General features: G+C 34.5%; 2 protein-coding genes across 2 annotated transcripts; one reads left to right on the top strand and one right to left on the bottom strand.

The window, feature by feature from the left end:
* Window positions 1–319: 319 nt before the first annotated feature.
* Window positions 320–7,536, bottom strand: LOC306991389 (non-selective voltage-gated ion channel VDAC2). Its single transcript, XM_079599162.1, has 9 exons — window positions 7,391–7,536; window positions 6,496–6,567; window positions 6,358–6,407; window positions 4,911–5,063; window positions 2,726–2,778; window positions 2,430–2,651; window positions 1,281–1,431; window positions 952–1,009; window positions 320–461 (listed from the first exon to the last, which is right to left on the bottom strand). Exons 1-9 carry the CDS (start codon window positions 7,530–7,532, stop codon window positions 370–372), a joined length of 993 nt encoding a protein of 330 aa, XP_079455288.1. The 5' UTR covers window positions 7,533–7,536; the 3' UTR covers window positions 320–369.
* An 826-nt stretch (window positions 7,537–8,362) lies between these two features.
* Window positions 8,363–22,583, top strand: slc25a1b (slc25a1 solute carrier family 25 member 1b). Its single transcript, XM_079599163.1, has 9 exons — window positions 8,363–8,659; window positions 14,193–14,300; window positions 15,669–15,768; window positions 17,495–17,633; window positions 18,104–18,188; window positions 18,966–19,070; window positions 19,161–19,276; window positions 19,370–19,443; window positions 20,995–22,583. The coding sequence occupies exons 1-9, from the start codon at window positions 8,548–8,550 to the stop codon at window positions 21,107–21,109; spliced, it is 954 nt and encodes a 317-aa protein (XP_079455289.1). The 5' UTR covers window positions 8,363–8,547; the 3' UTR covers window positions 21,110–22,583.
* Window positions 22,584–23,829: the final 1,246 nt, after the last annotated feature.

A 23,829-nucleotide genomic window follows, 5' to 3' on the forward strand; every position in this document is an offset into this window, starting at 1 on the left:
ATCATGCAATTTCTGACCTTCACTCATCAATGCGATAAAACAAATGTAAGTGCTTCGCATGCACTGACATCTCCAGAGAAACACTCCAAATGTTTCTACCATGCTTGCAAATCTACAGCTACTTGTGTATTTTGGTTTTCTGCAGGCGCTCTACATAAATATACGACCTTCATTAAATAAATTAGCAATATTTTTTCCCTTAGAAGGTCAGATGTTACGGCCGGTTGAGATCGAATCACTCTGCGCCCACAGACTAGCAAACACTATCAACATGCCGCTAAGTGTTGTTAGTCATCGAGTGCTAGTGTGATTCAGGAGGGACGACGTGAGAACTGGTCTCTCGTCTTCAGTGTCTTTGCACTACGGCAGCTACGCTTCCAACTCGAAACCCAGTCCAACCTTGTGTCCGCCGGTGTTGAAGTTCTTTCCATCGATGAGAGTAGAGAGAGTGAGTTTCACCCCTTGACAATGAGAATATGAGACATTAAAAGGTTAATAAACAACTAAAACACTAGTGAAAACATGTTTGGAATGAAGAACTAGTGTGCTGCATGTACATTCATGAAAAAAAAAACTGAAAATGTATATTGCAACAATAAACATTTTAAACAGTAGTTGTTTTTTTTACATGATTTGTAAAAATGTTACAATTTGTAAAACGGTTGCATGTTTAATGAAGTGAAATAAAAAAATGTAATCAATTTTAATTACATTTAATAATGTCTCAACTTCATGCAGAATAATCCACTAATTAATCAAATTAAAAATCACTTCTGCCTCATTCTTCACTGAAATGCATTGCATTGTGGGATAAAGCAGACCCTGCAGCGCTCTGCTTGTATATTGAACATTTTGAGTATTCGGTGCATATGGAAAATTCACAAACTGTGCCCAGTTTACATAATGCAGAAATGCCGAAGAGATCATAAACTATAATTATAACATGTTTACCAGGTCGAAGACTCTGAGTGTAACCAACTCCAATCAGACTGGAATTGTTCACTTTGGCCTGTTATAAGAAAATCATGATAAATCATGGTCAGGTTGGTCATTCCAAGCTTTAAAAATGTAATATAGCTTCCACGCACTCAAGCTTTTCCATGCATTTAACAATTTACGAAAGTATATGAATGCAGATGCTTCTAGTTTCATGTGTTGTTGTTGCAGAATGTGTCAGAATAATGTAACACACGTGTGCATTTGCATTCTCCACATTGCTGTTATATGCAACGGAACCACATGATTGGCCAAGCATTTGTGTGTAAAAATGGTTAACTTACAGTCAACGAGGCGTCTTTATCTAGCTGGTACTTTGCAGCAATTCCGAAGCGCGTGTTGTTGCTGCCGGTGGTCCAGGCCAAAGTGACGGCCGTCTCCAGCTGATCGTTCACCTTCTGGTAGACTGACCCTCCAAACTCAGCTCCATCATTACTGGTGGTGACACATGATGGCACAGTTCATCTACAACATCCTTGTATACTATCTACACTACCAAAAGGGGTAAGCAAGATTTTAAAACTAATGCATTCACAGTAAAGACATTTATAATTTTACAAAAGGTTCCATTTAATACAAATGCTCTTTTTTTTTTTTTTACTTTATATTTATCAAAGAATCCTGAAAAGATTTTTTCTGGTTTCCACAAAAATGTTAAGCATCAAAAATGGTTTTCAACATTATTAATAATTAGTGACATTGAAGACTGGAGTAATGATGCTAAAAATGCAGGTTTGTCATCACAGTAATAAATGACAATTAAAGTCATTTTTTATATCGACTATGCATTCTGTATGCTAACTCTACTTCGTCAGGGCCCGAAGAAATATAGAGCTGAGTATCATCAGCGTAACAACGTTAAACTAACGTTATGCTTCCTATTGATATCTCCCAAGGGTAGCATGTGTAAAAAGCAACGGTCCTGGTACTGAGCCTTGTGGTACTCCATACTTAACTTGTGATCGATAAGACATCTCTTCGTTTACAACTACAAACTGATAACGGTGAGATAAGTGTGAACCATGCCAATGCAATTCCACTAATGGAAATGTAATTTTCGAGTCTATTCAAAAGGATGTTGTGGTCGATAGAATCAAATGCAGCACTAAGATCCAGTGACACTAATAGAGAGACACGATTGGATGACAAGAGCAAATCATTTGTGACTCTAATGAGAGCTGTCTCAGTAATAGGATACGGTCTAAATCCTGACTGGTTTCCTCGCAGATACCATTTCTTTCTAAAAAGGAACGCAGTTGTGTGGAAACTGCCTTTTCTAGTATTTTTGACAGACAAGGTCAGATTCGAGATTGATCTGTAATTAACGAATTCTTTAGGATCAAGTTAGTTATGTATGCATACAAGTATATGCATACATGGCAACTTTAAAACCCCTAATCAGCTGTTTCTGTGTTGTTTTTTCTGATTCTTACACGTTGGTGTGAAGCTGGAAGTCTCCGGTCTTGTATCCCAGAGCAAAGTTATTTTGCACCAGTTTGGACTTGGCCGTGTCGAACGCCATCTGGTAGCCCGCGAGCCAGCCTTCGTATCCCAGAACCGCCGAAGAGTGCACGACCGGACCCTCAAAATCAATGTCACAGCTCACGTTGACAAACTCACGCTTGTAGCCGGTCTTCAGTTTACCGCTCTTCTTACTAAAGAGAAAATAACACTCTCAAAGAACAAAATCATCAAACCGACCTTGATGCGTCAGACGCTAACAACTCACCTTGTGTTTGGGACAAAAGACGTATCCAGGGCCACTTTCAACCCCTCCGCAAGCTGAGGAGACAACACAACATAAGACACAAGATTCAGGAGACAGGTATTCAATACGCTGAATGTGATTTCAACAAGTGCAATAAGTTCCAGGATCAACATCTGTGTCGATCCTGGAACAACATTTTTTGACAAAGGTCACTTTTAAAAACGCACTTGTTTTCTTTGGCCTATAAATAAGGCTGTTTTTTGAGTACAATGCTGTTTTTCTATTTATCTAAGTCTGATACTGCCATTTCTGCTTATTATTGATGAGTCTGACTCAGTTTTGCGACTCATGTTTAAGGCTGTTCTTAGCTTGATGTACTTATGTGTTATGCTGTTATGCATGGTATTATTGCCTTTTAATTTTGTATTTCTGTAAAGCACTTTGGTCAGTCGTTATAAAACGTGCTATATAAATAAAATGAACTTGAACTTGAACATTTCAATCAACCAATCAGATTTGAGGGACAAGAGAAAAACCAAAAAAAAAAAATGTTTTGCTCGGGTATAGATGAACTTACAGATGTTATTAGTAGTTATATATTTGTGAAGATATGCTTATCCCTTGTTAGACTGTTAAAATATTTCCTAACCGTAAGCCATGGTTCACCAAATCTCTCAAAGCACTTTTGAATGAAAGATTTAAGGCATTTTCAAGAAGATGATTTGGATATGAACTGCAGAAGGACATAAAACTAGAAGTTAGAAAAGCAAAGTTAAATGACAAAATAAGACTTGAGAAAGAACTGAGCAGGAATAACTTCGGCTCTGTTTGGAAGGGGATGACGGTCATAACTGGATCTAAGGGGTGTGGGAACGAGAAAGTTGAATTATCTGGGCATGACTTAAATGGGATCTACTCGCGATTTAATGCACCTGAATTTGGTTCAGTAATAGAGTCTCTGAAATCTAAAATGAGTTATGGTTTTGCTTATAACTTTCTTTTTTTTTGATGAATCAGCTGTAAATAGATTTTTAAGGGCTGTAAAAGTCCTGGTCCAGATAATATTGGAGGGCACTTACTTACTTAAGGTCTGAGCTGAGCAATTGTGCCCAGTGTTTTGTAATATCTTTCAGAGATCACTTGTCCTCCAGAGTCCCTAAAGGCCAATAGCATTAACATCTCTTATAATGACATGCTTTGAGAAAATAGTAAAAGAGGAAGTGTCCAAAACTAAGAACGTTTTAGACCCTCTCCAGTTTGCTTATAGAACAAAGCAAGGTGTTGAAGATGCAATAGAAACTTTACTGAATATGGTACTGAAGCATTTGGAAGGTAGCAAGACACGTTACGCTTTTATTTATAGATTTTCATCTGCTTTTAATCCCTTACAGCCCCATATTTTAGCAGATAAGTTCATTCCCAATTTTGGCCTTGATCGTAATTGAATTGGTTGGGTTTTAGACTTTTTAACTGAAAGAGAGTAAACGGTAGTCTTTCAGCTCCCCTGATAACATCTACAGGCTCTCTTACACACATCTTACCCACAAATGACTGCACAAGTGAATACAGACAACACAGTCATTGTGAGAAACATCCCACGGCCCAGTTGTTAATGATTTTGTAATATGGTGTGATGATGCAGCATAACGTATCGAAGGCAAAAAGACACGAGTATTGATTTCAGAACAGAAGCTTTTTCTTCCTAGTTCACTCATTAAGGGCGAGAAGGGGGAGTGTGTGGAAAGTTATAAATAACTGGGGACAATTATTGACAATAAATTGCGTTTTGATGTGAACACAGAAGCCTTGTGTAAAAAGAGACAGCGGCGCCTATATTGTCTTCGGAAATGAAGAGTCAAGGCTGTCCTTTTCCATAAGTTGCTGGTTTGGTAATCTTAAAGTGAAATATAAAAAATGCATTACACAGAATTGTCATAAATAGTGGGAAGATTATTGAAAATGACCAAAGAAGCCTGTCAGTTTTGTTTAATAGACATGTCTTCAATCGAGCTCAATCTGTGCTTCTAGATTTCACAATTTTGCTCTACTTTGCCAGGAATGTTGATCCCGGATCAACAAAATAGGATTCAGGAGCATGTCTTTCTTTGGAAAATCACAGGGACCATTTTAATACTACGCTGCAAACTAACCATTTTGATCATATCCTATGCAACTCACAGGGGGTCAAAGGTCATGATGTACTGACCTGGTCTTCCACAGAGACTTCTGTACTGAGCATGTTGTCCGTGTTCCACTTCTGGTTCAAACTCAATCCCAGATCCTTCATTTTATACTTGGTCTCCAAACTCCCGCCGGCTTTTCCCGTGTCCGTGTTGGTGGATCCAGATGTGTTGAACTCCTGCAGTTGATTTTTATTAAGAGGAAGAAACATTTAGCCATGTTTTTTATTTGTTCAGTTTACAAAAGTACTAGACGGTTGCCCATTTTTGAGCTGTACGTTATACAGGCCTGATTTTGAAGTTTCCAAAGATTGTAATTTCACTCAATCTATACAAACTCAATAGTATAGATGGATAATATTGGACATTATTCGTCTAGCAAAATGTTTTATTTCTGATATAATCATCACTATTATTTCTGAATCATTTTCATAAATAAATAATATACTGGTATATCAGAAAGGACAATTCATCAGTTGATTTTTTAACATTTAAATTGTTTTTGTTATTTATTATTATTTAACATTTTCAATGACCTTGTATTTAAAAAAGTTTCCATTTTCTTTATAATTTTACTCATTTTAATTTGTTTTTCATTTCGGTTTAGCTTTACACTTTTTCAGTTTTAGTTTTAGCAATCTGAGTATTTCAAGTCAAACATATTTCTCATATTCGTTTACGTTTTTTAAAGTTTATCTGATATTTACATTCGATTTTATTTAACCTTTTGTCAATTAGCGAAGTGATTTTTTTATTATTTTAGCTTTAGTTATCAATAACTGACAACACTAAAAGAATCGGTCAGAATGTCTATACTGGTGCATTATTAAAAACACATAAAACGATGAATAAAAGCAGTAGACTCTTATGCTGAAATGTGTGAGCAGGTGGCTCCGGCTCGAGACATTACCGGATGACAGATGGCGAGTGATGTGACAGAATTAAGTTTATTTTGAATGTGACCCAGAAACACAGGGCTGATGGGATGCGACTCAATTCATGTTGGTTGTGTAGTCAGAAAGAGATGATTCAAAAAAACTCACACATGATGTAAAAATATTTTCCCACTGATAACTGACATCAAGATAAACAAGCATTTCCGTCTGTATGGTAAATGATGCGTGATGGTGACCACATGAAACTTGTCAAGTCACACAGACGCCCCGACAATAATCTTACCATCTAAATGCATTTCCCCAAATGATGCATCAAACTCATAAAAATTGTGTTTATTCATGACAATTACACATTACAGTAATGAAATTTGCTTTATTGTCATGAGAATAATTGTCTCATTACAAAAATCGAAGTGTCCTAAAAATAGACTTTTTTAGATAAAATTTAAATAAAATTTATTTTTTATATAGAAATATTTTTTATTTATATAAAAATATACTTTTTTGGGCAACATGTTTTCAGGTGAATCTCACAGGGGGGGAAATACTGCTACAAATAAATCAACAACTAACTCACCACTCCACTTTGAGATTTAGTCTTGAGGTCCAATTTAACAATCCCAAAACCTGCAAACAAAACAAGCACATGAATTATTGTACAATGCAAATCGTCTTGTAATGCAAAAGCATGGTTTGCAGGAGTGAGCTTTCTTACCGTAACCCTTGCTGAAGATGTCCTTGGCCGCTTTCCCCAGGTCTGAGTACGCAGGAGGAACAGCCATTATATCTGATATATAAACCAGAGGGAAAAAATCAGTGGATCTGAACTAAATATCATAAATATAAATTTCATGGTATCATCATGTCGTAGATAATAACCTGCACAAGTAGAAAAAACAGGGGATCAAACCACAGATAGAGCAAACCCACAAAACTACATAATCAGTAACCAAACCCATGGAGTGAATGTACCGTAGTAGTTCATTTTCTAGCCTTGTAAAGCAACTGTCCTGTTTCTGACAGAGTAAAAACATTGTTTTGAATTGTATTCTGACACCTTTACTGTGCATCTATTTATACATGATTATATCAGTGAGGGTTTTTTAATTGCATGGGCAATAGGCAGCATTTTAAGGCATTAAACACCAATGATACCTCAAAAAATTTTGTCTATGTAGGTTAGGCGTATTAAGTGACATGACATGCGTGCTGTAATCCAACAGAAACGCCTTCTATTAGTAAAATAATATATTTGCATTACTGACACATGAGAGTAAGAAAACAGCTCAGCATGTTTATTCATGAGGGGGCGGGGTTTCAAGCTTGGTAATCTAATCAAGCCTTTAAGACTTAATCATATGCAGAAAGCCTAAAGTGTTGCACAGAGAGGGATAATTTAATCATTATAAAGGATATTTAACTACAAAGCTGACTAGAAAAACGTGTTTTAATGTGAATTAAGGTGGGATTGTGCAAAGGAGCTGGTGTCTGTTTCTCATTAACTAACGCATGCTGCTATAACAACACTACACAACTAACTGGGTCAATAATATTTAAAGCTGCATGGTTTAAAGTTGCAATCTAGTGAAAACAGGATTATAAATTCATACCGAGGATGTAGTTGTTGTTGCTGTTGAGAAACAAATAAAATGATGATGCTAAATGAAAGCAGAAGCTTTTGAGTGTCCTGTGTGTTTGAGAAGATTTGACACTAACAGCTACAGGACAAAGTGAAGGAGACAAACTGCGCATGCGCACCACTGCCGTCACGAAAAAGATTTCCAAATAAAAGTCCCCAGAAATGTTTTTTTTTTTTTTACAACAAACAAAGTGGTCAGTTTATTGTAACCTTAATCTCCACCAAACTACAATAATTTATCGCACATACATAGTAACTATTTTGACAGAAATTGTGGTCACCATGGTAACGTTTTGAATGGTTTTGTACTCGGGTTTGATGTGCTGTAATTTGTCATGTTTATTGTTATTCTCATGAACTCATGCAGGCAAATGAGAGAAAGCAGAAGTTGTAGTTTACAGTTAAAGTGTAACTCCATTATTATTCAAAAACACACACAAAGACTTACCAGCAGATGTCATCACTGCTGCTCTGATCTCACAGACACACACACACACACACACACACACACACACACACACACACACACACACACACACACACACACACACACACACACACACACACACACACACACACACACACACTGTGTAGCCTATATATATTACTAATAATTCGTTAATTAATTATATATTTATATAGCAAAACGACAAAGTTTAAAGTGTCTTTTTTTTAAAACAAATTGCTGCGACTTAAAAGCGCGCGAAATTTAAGATGGAAAAAGTGTATCTTCTAATAAAATAAATACAAGTTTCGTTTACAAGGTCTCCAAAAACAACATCTGTAAAGTTTATGGAGCTCGTTTTTCCTGATATGATGTTGTAATGTGTTTTTATCCACATTCAGGGCAGGCCAATGAACCTTTAACAAAAAATATCCGTTCCACCTTAACAAGACTGATGATGAGTTTGTCAGAAATATGGCGGTGCGACAGAGACTCTCCCTCCCTTAAACACACACACACACACACACACACACTACTGACAGAGCAGGAAACTTCGGGCTGTCAAAAGATCTCAGAGAGCCCGTCACTTCACTTATGAGCGGCGTTTGCACTACAAAAACTGTTTCTGCTGTGCAGGAGGAGGCGCTTTTCTCTGCAGATCCTGTTGTTATAAAGCAAGAAAAATGTCAGTGAACCCGAAATTTGTGAGTCCTTTCCACAGACCACACTCTTTATCAGCCGCTGCGCCCGCCGGACAAGCCAAACTCACACACCCTGGAAAGGCTATTTTAGCAGGTAAGTGTCTTTCTGTGCTTGTGAATCTTAAGAAACAGTGGAAAGTCATCTCTGTTAATGCTGTGACTGACTCCGGATCAGCTGTGCCACAGTTTTTGCACTGTCATCCACACTGTTTACAGTCCTCTGCTCGATTGATCCCTACAGGGCTGTAGTCATCACCACTGCACAGGCGAGTATTCACACTATCGCGCGCGCGTGTGTGTGTGTGTGTCAGTGTGTGTGTGTGTGTGTGTGTGTGTCAGTGTGTGACTGTTTCACTGGAACTGATGCAAAGTAACAAGTAGAACGTTGACACAAAGTAACAAAAGCGCTTTGATACAGTGTAGAACTTCTGTAACAAAATGGAATGTGTCAGGAAACCGTCACACTACACCCCAAAATCAAAACAAAACAAATAGGAGAATATTGTATTTATTGCATTGTGAAATAGTTTTTCTTTCTGTCATTTAATGGCATCCCTTTTAGGGACTTTTGTATTGTAAAATTGTTTTCATGCACATTTTCCCTTTTTTAATTCTGTAATGTGTCGGAACATTTTACTTCTGATGTACTTCTCAGAGGTAATTTACAGTATTTTTATTAAACGTAAAAATTGCTGTAACAATATTATTTAATTGTAAATAAGCATACATTAAAGACATTACAAATAATGCTGTATTAAATACTTGCATTTAAATAAATAAAATCATTATTTTGTTTTGCATTATGGGAATGAGGTGGACAAATGTCATGAAAATAATGCGAAAAGGGCTTGATTTTGTAAGCAAAATATAATTTATTTGTTTCTTTTGATTTTTGGGGTGAAATATAAGTTCTTCACTTTCCTTTATTGATAAAGAAAGTATTTCTTTATCACTGTTAAAAGGGCCTTTTTGTTTAATATTTAACAAGCTGTTGAAAAAAAAGGAATGCTAATGAAATTTCATCATTCGGCCTATTATTTGGAGCTAATAAGTAACCATCAGGGTTATTATCCTTAACTAAAACTATTTATATATAAAACATTTTTCTTAAAGCTGTAATAAAATATAAATAGTTGAAAAAAAAAAAAATTAGTAATGTTGCCTTGGCAATAAACTTGAAGTTAAAGCACTACAATTATTAGCTATAAATACAATTTTTTAACCAAAATATTAATATTAAATAAAAAGACAAAAGCACATAATGAAATGAATTTTTTTTTTTTTACTAAAATTAACATGGAAACAAAATGAATTCTTATTCAAAATATTAATAAAAATCTTAAATTGATTGAATTTTCTAGTTATAAAATATGATCAATATATTTATTTATTTAATTTTATCCATATAGCGTCTTATTCAATTCTTATAATATATTTTTATTTGACCCCTGATTCTAAATTATGATATACATTACAATAGCAATCCATTGACGTTCTTGTTTTTGTTTTGCCTCAGGATATTGAATGTTTCTTTTAGTCTGACCTCGGCATCTATGGATATACTAAACGTGCCGTAGCTTGTCTTTTTCCACTCTTCCCTGAAGTGTCCCTAGTTAGTGTGGTGGTTAATGTCTCGCCAGGGCAGCGACAGTTAATGAGAAACTCGTAATAGTTCAATTCCCATCTCATGATGTTCTGCATGAAGCTCATGGTAATGCTCAGTGGAGTGATAAATGTGCTGGATGCATGATGACGGATGAGGCATGGACACATTAACACAGTAACCTGGAATGCGGTCGCATTGTGAGTGTCGTTCTTGACAAATATTTGTTTAACAACTAGAACATGCAACTGCAAGTGCACTAGATTATGACAGATGCATTCAATAGATGTCACGGTTCACGTTTACTCACATATCTATGTTTAAAGGGATTGTAAACATTTAATTAGTGTAACAACGTATAATGAGTTTCTCCACCTCTGAAACAACATTCCTTTCTGCTGACATATGGATGAAAGACCAGTCACACTAGTACCGGTACTCCAGTATGAACAGCTCAGCAGAAAAACACAAAACATCATCACACCTCTCAGTGTTCACGCAAACACACACACACACACACACAACACCATGGATTGCATCATAGACTCACTTTGTTTGACTTTAAAGACGTAAAGCCGGATTAGGTGTGTCATTAATACATAAGGAAATGATGCAAACCGAGTTCAGTTTGGCTGTACAGCAGCTCTAAAAGAAAATAGTGGCATTGTTCAAAATATTTTGAGATATGTCAGTGCAAGTTGCTTTCAGTTAAAACAGCTCAAACGTGCATTTTAGACTCTAAAAAATGCTGGGTTGTTTTAACCCAATTTTGGGTCAAATATATTAAAAATGCATTATAAAAATGTAACCCAACGGCTGGGTTTGTCCATATTTTACCCGAAATTGGGTTAAAACAACCCAGCATTTTTTAAAGCATTGTGTGTGAACCAGTTCTGTCTGGAGCGCTATATGATCAAACATCCCTCGCTTCCTTGAAGAATCTGATAGTGGAGTTTATAAAGTGCTATTTGCTTTTATTTGCCAGCTGTATATTATAGAGCAATCTGGATTTGGCCGTGACATTTGCCCTAGTACTGATACATCAGTTAGTTTCATATAACTCTACAAAAGAGAACTAGCGGTCTAAACTTCCTTGTTGTATAGCAAGTCAGAAATATTAAGCAGCGCTACGTTTTCAACATTGATAATAATCAGAGATAGATGTTTCTTTAGCAGAAAATCATCATATTAATGATTTCTGAAGGATCATGTGACACTGAAGACTGAAGTAATGATGCTGAAAATTCAGCTTTGATCACAGGAATAAATTACAGTTTACAATGTATTCATATTGAAAACAGTTATTTTAAAAAGTAATAATATTACACAATAATACTGTTTTTACTGTATTTTACATCAAATAAATGAAGCCTGGGTGAGCAGAAGAGCCTTAGTATATAAAAATCTTAGTATATAATTTGATATTTATATATAAAATAAAAATATTTATTTATAATATAATATACAGGTGAAACTAATATATTATATAGACTCATTACATGCAAAGTGAGATATTTCAAGCCTTTATTTGTTATAATTTTGATGATTGTGGCTTACAGCTTATGAAAACCTTTTCACAATATTCTAATTTTGAATTTGGGGTTTTCATAAACTATAAGCCATAATCATCAAAATTATAACAAATAAAGGCTTGAAATATCTCACTTTGCATGTAATGAGTCTATATAATATATTAGTTTCACCTTTTAAGTTGAATTACTGAAATAAATGAACTTTTGCACGAGTTTCACCTGTATTATATTATATAATATTATTTTATTTTATATTATATATTACACATTGTAAAATATTTGAAGTGATTTATGTACACATGACGTATTCTTCCATGGTCTTGTGGTGTGTATGTTTTGGTGATCTCCGTGGGGTGGGTGTGTGTGTGTGTGTGGGGGGGTGTTAACGCCCCTCTTCTCTCGCTCAGGGCAGTTGTGTGTCTGGAGGAGATCAGCAGGTCAGACAGGATAGACGTGTGTTCCTCCTACAGTATATCCTGCTGTTTCACCTGCTGTTACACAGATATGTGTGTCAGTTATGTCAAAACATGTTGAACAGGTATATGGTTTTTACAGAAAATATGTTTGTATATATTAAAACAAATCCTCAGCTCTCCGAGAGCATGCGCAGTCGTTCCAGGAATTACCAATGTGGACAGAACATCATGAAAACTAATAGGAGACAATTAACAGAAACAATTCAGAGAAACTGTAGTTCATGCACACCTGGACACATCAGAAATCATTTAGCGGAATTTCATGATGCAAACTTAATCAAATACAAGACTGTTAATCAGCTCTAAAAAAGACAATAGTGTCATTATTCAGCTCAATTCAGTTCAACAACAGTGTCGATTATATAGAAGATACAATATGTGTTTCAATATGTGTTATTCTTCTTTCTTCTTTCTTGCTGTTTGTTTGTAATTTTTAGTTAAATTTACAAGCAATTTCTGAGAATAAATTAGTTTCAGTGTGAAGTTTCCAAAGAAATCTTGGAAGTGTCTCCAATTGTGCTCAGATTTGACACAAGTCTGCCATTTAAAGTTTAAGAGATATCAATATGAACGCAAACGTTTCGGTTGCACTTTATTTGACAGTAAATGCACTTACAGTGTACTTACCTATGAAAATACTGGGTAATATAAGGTAACTACATGGGTTACGTTTAGGTTTAGGGGTAGATTCAGGGTTAGTACCAAGTTATTATAATAAGTACATGGGAAAAAGGACTGTAAAATAAAGTGCTACCAGCGTTTCTCGTTGTGAACTTCTCTTCAGGATCATTCACAGCTCTGTACTCTTAACTGTATGACAACTATTGACTCATTGATGTTTATTTTAGTAGAAACACATCAGCCAAAGTTGATACTTAAATGAAATAACTCTCCTGAGCTATGAAAGAGGAATAATTTTTATTTTTTAAACGTATACAGTGTATAATAACGTCTGCTTGTCAAATCAAGCCCATTTGATTGATCATCTGAAGCTTTTCTGCACACATGGCACACAGAAAAAGAAGCATAAATGTTTCAACAAAGTTGCGATCTGATTAAAGAGCAGGACGTTTGTTTCACGGTCACTCCCATCTGTGCGAGCAGGGGGCGGGTCCAGTGAGCCAATCACAGATGGACACGCCCCCTTTCCTACAGATGTGCTCAACACACACAGTTAAGGTGGCGACAGATCATTGGGATTTCCAAGGCATTCGTTATTCATAGATGAGATCATCGCTGTAAAAACTCATAACACACCACCGTTCAAGGACACATTCAATTTATCAAAAGGGATATTAATAATTTTACAAAAGATTATATTTTAAATAAATTCTGCTGTTTAGAACTTTCTATTCATCAAAAGAATCCTGAATAATAAAATGTATCATGGTTTCCATAAACATATGAAGCTGTTTTCAACATAATCAAAATAATAATCATGTTTTTCTGAGCAAATCATCATAGAATGATTTCTGAAGGATCATGTGACACTGAAAACTGGAGTAATGATGCTGAAAACTCAGCTTTGATCACAGGAATAAATTACATTTTAAATTAATTTTTAAATAGAAAATAGTTTTTTTTTTTTTTAAATAAAATTATTAATTAAATGAAGCCTTGTTGAGTATACATTTAAAAATCTTATCGACAACAAATTTTTAAGAGTAGTGTACATTTAATTACTTGAGTAAAATAAAATTACAATATTTAATCACTGTTAGGGTAAGTGATTTAAATGTTTTAGTCACATTTAGTGACCAGCATAGCATAGTTCTAATATATATATATAGAGATTGATAGATAGATAGATAGATAGATAGATAGATAGATAGATAGATAGATAGATAGATAGATAGATAGATAGATAGATAGATAGATAGATAGATAGATAGATATTTACTTGCATTACAATTTTTTTTGTTTTTTTGTTCTTGGTATAGTAGTTTTTGTTTGTTTGTTTGTTATATTTCGACTTGCATTATTAATATCAATATGAATAAATTGTCTGTTTTGCAGGTGGGTTAGCCGGAGGTATTGAAATCTGCATCACATTTCCGACGGAGTATGTGAAAACTCAGCTGCAGTTAGACGAGAAGGCAAACCCGCCTCGGTACAAAGGCATCGGTGTGTATTTACTTCTAATGGCTTCATGTTATTATCTAAAGACACTCAACCATGGTGTCCATGATAATTGCATCTGCTTTTGTCCTGAGAGCTTTTCAAACACGCTCATGTAATGATTATGTGTAAGAACGCATCAGCAGAGACAGAGTCCACTCAGGTTTGAAGGTTCAAAGTTCAGTAACTGATCTGGGTTCGGGTTTATCTGCCACTGGACTTTGTGGCCCCTTTTCACAACAACTTTATCAGCACTGATTGTTCAGCCGGGTTCATTTGTTAGCCAATAGCACGCGTGCAACCGGCAGGGTCACGTTTCAACAGTCTGGTCATGTTCTCTATTGAACCGAATCTAATGAATGATGTACTCGACTGCAGGGGATCACGCTAGAGCAATCTGAAAAGGAAATGAATGCTTTTAATAATTCATACCCACCCACGTTTACTAAAGATAAGCATTTTAAATGTCTCAGATTTAAAAAAAAACACGCACACTATCAATACTTGCAAATGAGTATCAAAATTTGATTAGCAACGTTTCAGTCTCACGACCTTCATCACTGTAATGCCTGATTAATGATCAAAATAATTAATTGGTTTGAGTAGGACAAACTTAAATTAAACTAATTAGTTCAGTCAAATTAACTTTTATGAGTATTTACTTTCTTTTTCTTTCAAGTTCACAGAACTGATATATTTTAAGTAAACTGAACTGCTTCATTGTTTTGAGTTGTATGAAATTATTTATTTTAATTTAGACAAACTTAAGTTTAACTGAAACGGCTGGGATGTATATTTCCCAGCATGCTTTGCCATTGGCACTCGAAAGGGAGAGTAAATGCTAAAATTAAGTGTAATATATTGTTTTTTTTGTGCCAAATTAATGTTAAGTGGGAGATTTAGTAGTGATTAATGTTTTGTTATGCTAATTTAGTAGAATTTCTGTTAATGTTGGTTTTAGGATAGTTATCATGGTGACGAGTGGAGCATGAGTTTGATTTGAGAGCAAATATTACCTTTATATTGTTGCACTCATACAGCAAGTGCTTCTGTATAATATACTATTGATAATATGTTAGCAAATTAGTATGTTAGCAGATAAGCTTGTTAAAGCTAACTAATGTTCACATTGAGATTACATGATAGTTTTAAGTTAATTGTATGAATTAGTGTACTCATACATTTTAATTGTTCTTAACTTGAAATGTTTAAGTACATTTATTTAGTAGTTACTATGCTAGTTCTGCTTACTTAAACTTTTAATTTCATAACTTTAGTGTTTTGAGTTCTGCCAACTTATTCGGGTTTACAGTGAGGCATATTGTCTCAGATTATAATGCCATAATGCTCATGCTGTGGTTCTCTGTTGCTCAGTGGACTGTGTGCAGCAGACGGTGCGTGGTCACGGGGTGAAGGGCCTGTACCGGGGGCTGAGCTCTCTGCTCTATGGCTCCATTCCCAAAGCTGCCGTGAGGTAAGACCTTCATAAGCACTGTTGCTCTCAGTGTGAAGTCTGCTTATTCTACCCACTTTTTTCAAGTTTCGCTCTGCTCTCTTTAAAGGTTGTGTAGGTAAGAATTGTCTAAAGAACTTTTTTTCAAATTGGCTTAAACTGTCTTTATATACCAATACATAATTAAAATGTAAGTACTTTGTAAAAGAGAGTATAAAAATTGAGTGACTATAGTGTATTTAATCTTCAAAAAACAAAGCTCATTAATTCCTACCGGGACGAAACAAGTGATTGGCTTGCGCGACTGTCACTCTCCGTCGCCATGACTACCGGCGCTATTACTGTCTGTGCCCACGTGCGCGCAGTCGCGCACCCGTTTTTAGGTGGGAGTGAATGGAATTAATGAGCTGTGTTTATTGAAGATTAAATACACTAGAGTCACTCAGTTTTTTATACTCTCTATTTCAGAGTACTTGCATTTTAATTATGTTTTGGTATATAAAGACAGTTTAAACAAATTTAAATAAAAGTTTTTTTAGACAATTCTGACCTACCCTACCTTTAATCGGCTTGATATTTATTTTGTAAAGTATAACTTGCTCACTAGCCACCATGACACATCATGTCTTGTCACGCTTGAATGGTTTAAAGTCGACATGAAATCAAAATTGACCCTATTTACTTTGTTAGCGCATATTACTAGTCCTGTGGTGAACAATGAATCCGTGCAAGTTAATACAAACCCGTGGTAATCTTTAATCAAAGTCTGAAAAGTTACTTCCGGTCTGGAATGGCTTTCCTTTTCTGACGACGTGAGTTTGACGGATTGGGTTGAAAATGCTTCACCACTCCCTCAAACCGTCAGTCTGCTGTGAGCCGAGATGAAGCGGAGGAGCGCTGGAGTAAAACCCTCTCTTCAATATTCCCTTTCACTGGGAAATACGTCACAACACTGGAGAAAAGTCGTTTGCAACTTCCGGTTCACGCGGACTTTAAAAGCATTTGCATGAATAAGAGCGTAATCATATCGTGTAACACTAGCCAAAGGATGACTGGGAATTTTTTTTGTATATATACATTTGATTTGATAATTTTACTTTATATGCACGCCTGTTTGGCTGCTTTCTAAGTTTTATTTTGACGATTTTTTCTTGTTGTTATAGCATATATATATATCTTATTATAGTCATGTTTGTGATAAAACCACCCCAGAAAAGTTTTACAAAATTATTTTGTAAAGCACACAGTTTTCAAAATAATTTTAGAATGAAACAGTGCTATTTTAGTATTATTTGTACATTTTTATAGTATTTATTATCACAGTTGCTGCATTAATTCGTTAATTGCTTTAAATATTTCTTACTTGTTAAACTGATAAAACAACTTAGGAATTAAAACAAATTAACGTAATCATTTTGACAGCCCTAATATACAGTATATACTGTATATACAAAGATGAATAAACCTGTATCTCAATGTTACTAAAATAACAGTGTGTGTGTGTGTGTGTGTGTGTGTGGTATATAAACACCTAACTATAAATAAATAAATATATACACACATAAATGTTTGAATGTATTTATATTTATAGCTATTTCTTTATTTATAATTAATATTTCTTTATTTATTTCCCTTATTGTGCCCATAAAGCAAAGTTCTGCAAAGTAAATGGAAGGAAGCTTTTTCTTTTCATTTTAAACAGGAATCTTGTGCTTGTGTTGATGTTGTCGTGTGTTTGTCTCTGCAGGTTTGGGGTGTTTGAATTCCTCAGTAATAAGATGAGGGATGAGTCTGGGAAGTTGGACAGCACGCGGGGTCTGATCTGTGGTCTGGGCGCAGGAGTTGCGGAGGCTATAGTCGTGGTGTGTCCGATGGAGACTGTAAAGGTGTGTGTGTGATTATATATGCTGATGCTTTTTACCATGCGTTGATAGTCAGTAGCCTTGTACTTACAGTCTACACAGAGAGTGAGCAATGTGATATTTTAGTCTAGTCACACTGCATTGCTCACTTGCAGTCTAGACACAGTTTAAGACATTATTACACTAATACTTAGTTTACTTGTGCTTTACTTGTTATGTAAGAAGACCATCAGACAAGCGTATTAACAGATTACACTTTTATTGCAGCTTTTAATGCATTTATATCTGAAATGCATAGGAAATATAACAAGTGATTAAACTGATCACATGATTAAAACACATGTTAAATGTTTATTTTTATAAAAAATAAATTTTTTTTTTTGATTAAACACATGTTCAATGTTTATTTTTATTAAAAAAAAATATTTTTTTTTTTGAATAAACACATGTTCAATGTTTATTTTTATTAAAAAATATTTTTTTTCAAATTTCAGGTCAAATTCATCCACGATCAGTGCTCAGCGAACCCAAAGTACAGAGGTTTTTTCCACGGTGTGAGGGAAATAATCCGAACACAAGGTACATGTGTGTGGTCAATGGTCTGTCCTGCAGCGCCACCTCCTGGAGACAAAACACACTTACAACAAATACATCTGAAAGTGATATAAACTGAAACTGCTTTTCTAGACTAGAGAACCGTTTCTCATTTCATTTGATAGTTTTACTTTATATGCACGTCTGTTTGGCTGCTTTATACGTTTTATTAGACAGTTTTATTCTTGTTGTTATAGCGTATATATTTTATTATAGTATTAAACCACTCCAGAAATATTTTACTAAATTATTTTAGAATGAATTTTAGTATTATTTATACACTTTAATAGTATTTATTCATATTTTGGATAGTTTCAGTTTCCTTTTAAAAAAAAATAGTGATTATTTTTTAGTAAATTAGTTTTTCATCTAGTATTATAATTTAGTTTATTTCATCTATAATGATTAATTATAGATTTAGTTAATGATAACAACAAATAACGAAAATATGAGAATTTAGATGGCTTAAAATCCTTGTATGAAACAAACCTGGTTTTTAGCTTTTATCATTTACAGATTTGCATTTATTAAATTTAGTCTCATGTGATCTCGCATGAACATCATGTGACGCAGAAATCCATGTGACCGTCACACTTTAATCAACCTCTGATCCAATCGATTATTTAAACCACAGGAAGCTCATTTCAATACAAACCAGTCATTGTAGTCGAAAGAAAACGACCCCCTTACTTGTTGGGACTCTTTGAATAATTCTGTTTTGTAAGTCTTTTCAATTATAAGCATATTTTGATTATTTACCAGGACTCAAAGGAACATATCAGGGATTGACCGCAACAGTACTGAAGCAGGGCTCAAACCAGGCCATCCGATTCTACGTAATGACCTCTCTGAGAAACTGGTACAAAGGTATGAAACATGATATAATAAGTATATAAATATATATATATATAACGAAGCAATGTGGCTGAAATGAAACTGTGTTCACTCTAAAACTAGGCGATGACCCCAACAAGACTATTAACCCCCTCATAACCGGATTGTTTGGAGCCTTTGCTGGAGCCGCAAGCGTGTTTGGAAATACACCACTGGATGTGATCAAAACCAGAATGCAGGTGTGTATTAAAAATCAGTGGCAAGCATAAAAAAAATTCATAATAAAAAACCATGAAGGGGATATTTCAATGTTGTTTTAATAATGTTTACAGGGATTGGAAGCTCACAAATATAAGAGCACCGTTGACTGCGCCGTCAAAATCATGAAACACGAAGGACTGGCTGCGTAAGTAAACATGATACTAAACCAAAGTGCCCGATAGAGGGATTTATGGCAGTATTTTAACATTGATATTAATAATCAGAAATGTTTCTTGAGCAGCAAATCATCATATGTGACCCTGGACAACAAAACCGAGTCTGGAGTCGCACGGGTATATCTGTGGCAATAGCCAACTATACATTGTATGGGTCAAAATTATAGATTTTTCTTTTATGCCAAAAATCATGAGGATATTAAGTAAAGATCATGTTCCATGAAGATATTTAGTAAATTTCCTACCGTAAATATATAAAATATTTATTTTTGTGAGTGAATGCAGCACAATCGTGAACATAAATGCACAACTTTAAAGGAGATTTTCTCAATGTTTAGATTTTTTTGCATCCTCAGATTCCAGATTTTCAATAGTTGTATCTCGACCAAATATTGTTCTATCCTAACAGTCCATACATCAATGGAAAGATTATGTATTCAGCTTTCAGATAATGCATACATCTTAATTTTAAAAAATTGACCCTTGTGACTGGTTTTGTAGTCCATGGTCATCATATTAGAATGATTTCTGAAGGATCATGTGACACTGAAGACTGGAGTAATGATGCTGAAAAATTCAGCTTTGATCACAGGAATAAATTACAGTTGACTATATATTCACACAGAAAACAGTTATATTAAAGGATAATTCCGGTATTTAACACCTTGAGTCTATAGTTTGTTTTGGATGAACAAGAGTGGTGGACAACATTTTTTTGACAATGGTTCCTCTCTCGAGTTTTTGACTATAATAGAATTGGCCAAGGACCCATTTAACATGGGAGTCAATGTGCATGTCCGAAAATGTCATTAAAACAACCTTTAACATTATTTTTCAAAACTGTGCAACTCACCGAGTGATTAGTGATGTTAGTTGATGTTCCAGAAACAAAAAGTGTTGCGAAATACAGTTTCTGTCGTGTTTTATTCGTCATTTTGTAAAATCCCATTGTTGAAAAAATAGTTCCACTATAGCAAAATAAACGGATTGGAATCATATATTGCGACGATATATTGTTTATAATCATCAACGAACACCACTAACCACTCGGTGAGTTTAACAGATTTGTAAACGAACATCATTGGCTGTTTTAATGACATTTTCGGACATGCACATTGACTCCAATGTTAAATGGGTCCATGGCCAATTCTTTTATAGTCAAAAACTCGAGAGAGGAACCATTGTCAAAAAAAATTTGTCCACCACTCTTGTTCATCCAAAACAAACTACAATATAGACTCAAGGTCTTAAATACCGGAATTATCCTTTAAATTGCTATAATATGTCACATTTTTGCAAATAAATGCAGCCTTGGTGAGCATAAAAGACTTCTTTTAAAAACATAAAAAATCTTACCGACCCCAAACTTTTGAACGGTAGTGTAGATATGAAATTATATTTTGCATGCACACATTCCTACCAAATTCGAATGACTGTATTGCATAATGACACGTACATGTTTCTTAAAGGTTTTGTGTGATTCACTCATGTATTCACTTAAATTTGTGTCTATTCTCTAGATTTTACAAAGGCACCGTCCCCAGGTTAGGTCGCGTGTGTCTGGACGTGGCTATAGTGTTCATAATCTACGAGGAGGTGGTTAAAGTTCTCAACAAGGTGTGGAAGACAGATTAATGGAGCGCCGATGAGCGACAGCGGAGACGTTTACACAGGGGCCAAAACATCTGCCAACCGCAGATCACAAAGAAAGTCACTGGAATGTACTTAATAACCATCATTTAATCAACACAGAGAGAGATTGCACCAACTAATGTGAGACAGAAATCAAATACTTGAAAATTAGTCTAAAGAGAAATAGTATTTACCACAATTTTCTGTTTTTAAATGTTTTTATGTAAAACAGCATCTTTAGGGAGACACAGGATTTAAATTTTATTTTTTAAATATTAGGTATAAATATTATATATATATATATAGTGCAATTTACCAGCTAATATTATATTTGTTTTCCGTTGTTTGTTTTCCTTACATACTAAATTCTGAGGGCCTTATATGAACACCATAAAACTTAAACAGAATATGCATCTTAGAAATTTGAATATATATATATATCTTACCCTAACTATTTTTTGTCTTAGGTTAGACTTTATTTTAAGGGTGACAATAGTTATATTGTACTTACTCAAATAAGTACTGAGTGATATTTATTAACTACATGTACTTCCTATAGGGTCAGTTACCTGTAATTATGCTAAATTTACTGTTATTACTATAGTAAGTACATGTAGTAATGTGTAACTACGTCACCTTAGAATAAAGTGGAGCCTTGTCTTGTTTTCTACTACAAATATCTAAAACTTCTGAAATGAAACATTCTTAAAGACACATTTACTTGAGAAGAGAAATGCCTTGTTTATGAAAAACGTATCAAAATAAAGTGGCTTTTATCCTTAAAACAAGGAAAATATCTGCCAATGGGGTCAGAAAAGTAAACCTAATTACTTAATACTACGAAACTTGTTAATTTTTCTGACCATTTTCACATTCTTGTTTTTAGCAACAACAAAAAAAACCTCTCTCAATTCTGATACATTTTTCATTAAACAAATTTTTTTTTGTAAACTTTATTTAGTTTTCTATAATGACATTTGTTTTTAAAAAGGAAGCAGTAGTAGAGTATACCGAATGTATAGAAATAAGGGAACTCTAGTTACAGAAAAATATCCCTGGTACAAAATAGCACCTCTGAAGAATCAATCTCTTTGCAAGAATCATAAATAAAGAAATTGACTGTCTTTCAAATTTACTAAAAGAAGGTACAGAAATAACCCTAAAAATGCCAATCATTAGATCTGGAACAATCTCTTTAATACACTTTTGAAAGTAGGTCATAAATATCAGTCGAGTACTTGTGAAGTACATGTGCCCTCCTCAACCTGGCATGATTTACACACAGGTGATGACGCTTCAGGGGAAATCTCATGCAACTTAGTGTGTAGAGATTTGAATTGGATTAAGTTGTGTCTAGTATAGTATATTTTCTGAAGACATTCCTCAATAGTGACTTAAATCCTTGTCCCACGTTTCCTAATTACTACATTATAGAAATATGACATGACTGATTGACTGAAGTATGACTGATTTGCAGATATCAAAAAAAAAAAAAAAAAAAAAAAAGAATTTGTAGCTCAAACTTTGATTGGAAAAAAATGGCTTTTTTATAAATTGGGCCAAAACAGCCGATATAGCTTTCTGTTTGATTAAGCCATTAAACCATATGATTAAGTGCGGGAATAAAGGAGAGATTCTTGCATATACGGCTATCGAGATATAGGAGCTTTCATATACATTAAAACAAGAATTAATATCTTATTTCATTTTGCTTCTCAAGCTAATGTTAAGATATTTGTACTGGAAAACAAGACAAAATCTAAATAATTTAGAGAAAGAAAATAATTTTGATGCATAAATTAACCAAAGCTTTTAATTCTAACATACAAATGTGTTTTATACCTTATAGTGGTACATATGATACATGCACTTTCACATTTGGTAGCAATTCAGGTTTAGTGATTATTTTAAGTGCCTATACTAAAATACATCTTATGATCTATTTTTTTTATTCTTACTTGTTTACGTTGTCATTTCCATAATTTGCGTATATTTACACCCTTCTGTAACAGTATACCTTAATAACAGTGACATATAACCGTGTCAAACCTGTTATGATAACTGTACGCCTCAATCTCTGAAATCAACACCACACAACATGCTGCGCATTAACACAAATCGCTTAAAAAACTGAACGGTGCTGTTTCACCAAAGAACCAGGTTACTCTAATGCTAATACAATGTTTACTTATTTAACAGTAGTTGAATGTTGTAAATAATGTTAAAAAAGGTCAACAGATCTGACCAGAGCCTCTTAAATACTGATCACGGATCAGTACATGCCTTAAATAAGATTCTGTGTGCTTATATATCCTCTTTTCCCTTCTGCTCTCCTACCTCAAGACAGACAGTCTCACAGATCTGTAAAGACTGACAACAGAGGTGAAATATTCAGCATATTCAATATCTTTCAGATCAATACAATATGACATGCAACAAACATTGTAAAAAAAAAAAAAAAAAAAATGCATGTTCATTTTTCAGCATTTTAAAAATAAATGTATTTCAAAACTGTCTTGTATTTCACACCAGACCTAGACTACTAATGTCTGAACTTGTAGTATGCAACCCTTTCAGAGGTCAGGGTGCAGCTGTCTAAACAGTGTGTATTTAGCCTTCACCGCACATCATGTGTGATTATGGGAGAGTAACTGCCTTGAATTTACAGAGAGGTCCGACTGTCAAAAATGTGTGCCTGTGGTTCTTAACTAAGTTGAAAGACG

Source organism: Phoxinus phoxinus, assembly GCF_949152265.1.
Source record: "Phoxinus phoxinus genome assembly, chromosome: 23".
NCBI lineage: Eukaryota > Metazoa > Chordata > Actinopteri > Cypriniformes > Leuciscidae > Phoxinus > Phoxinus phoxinus.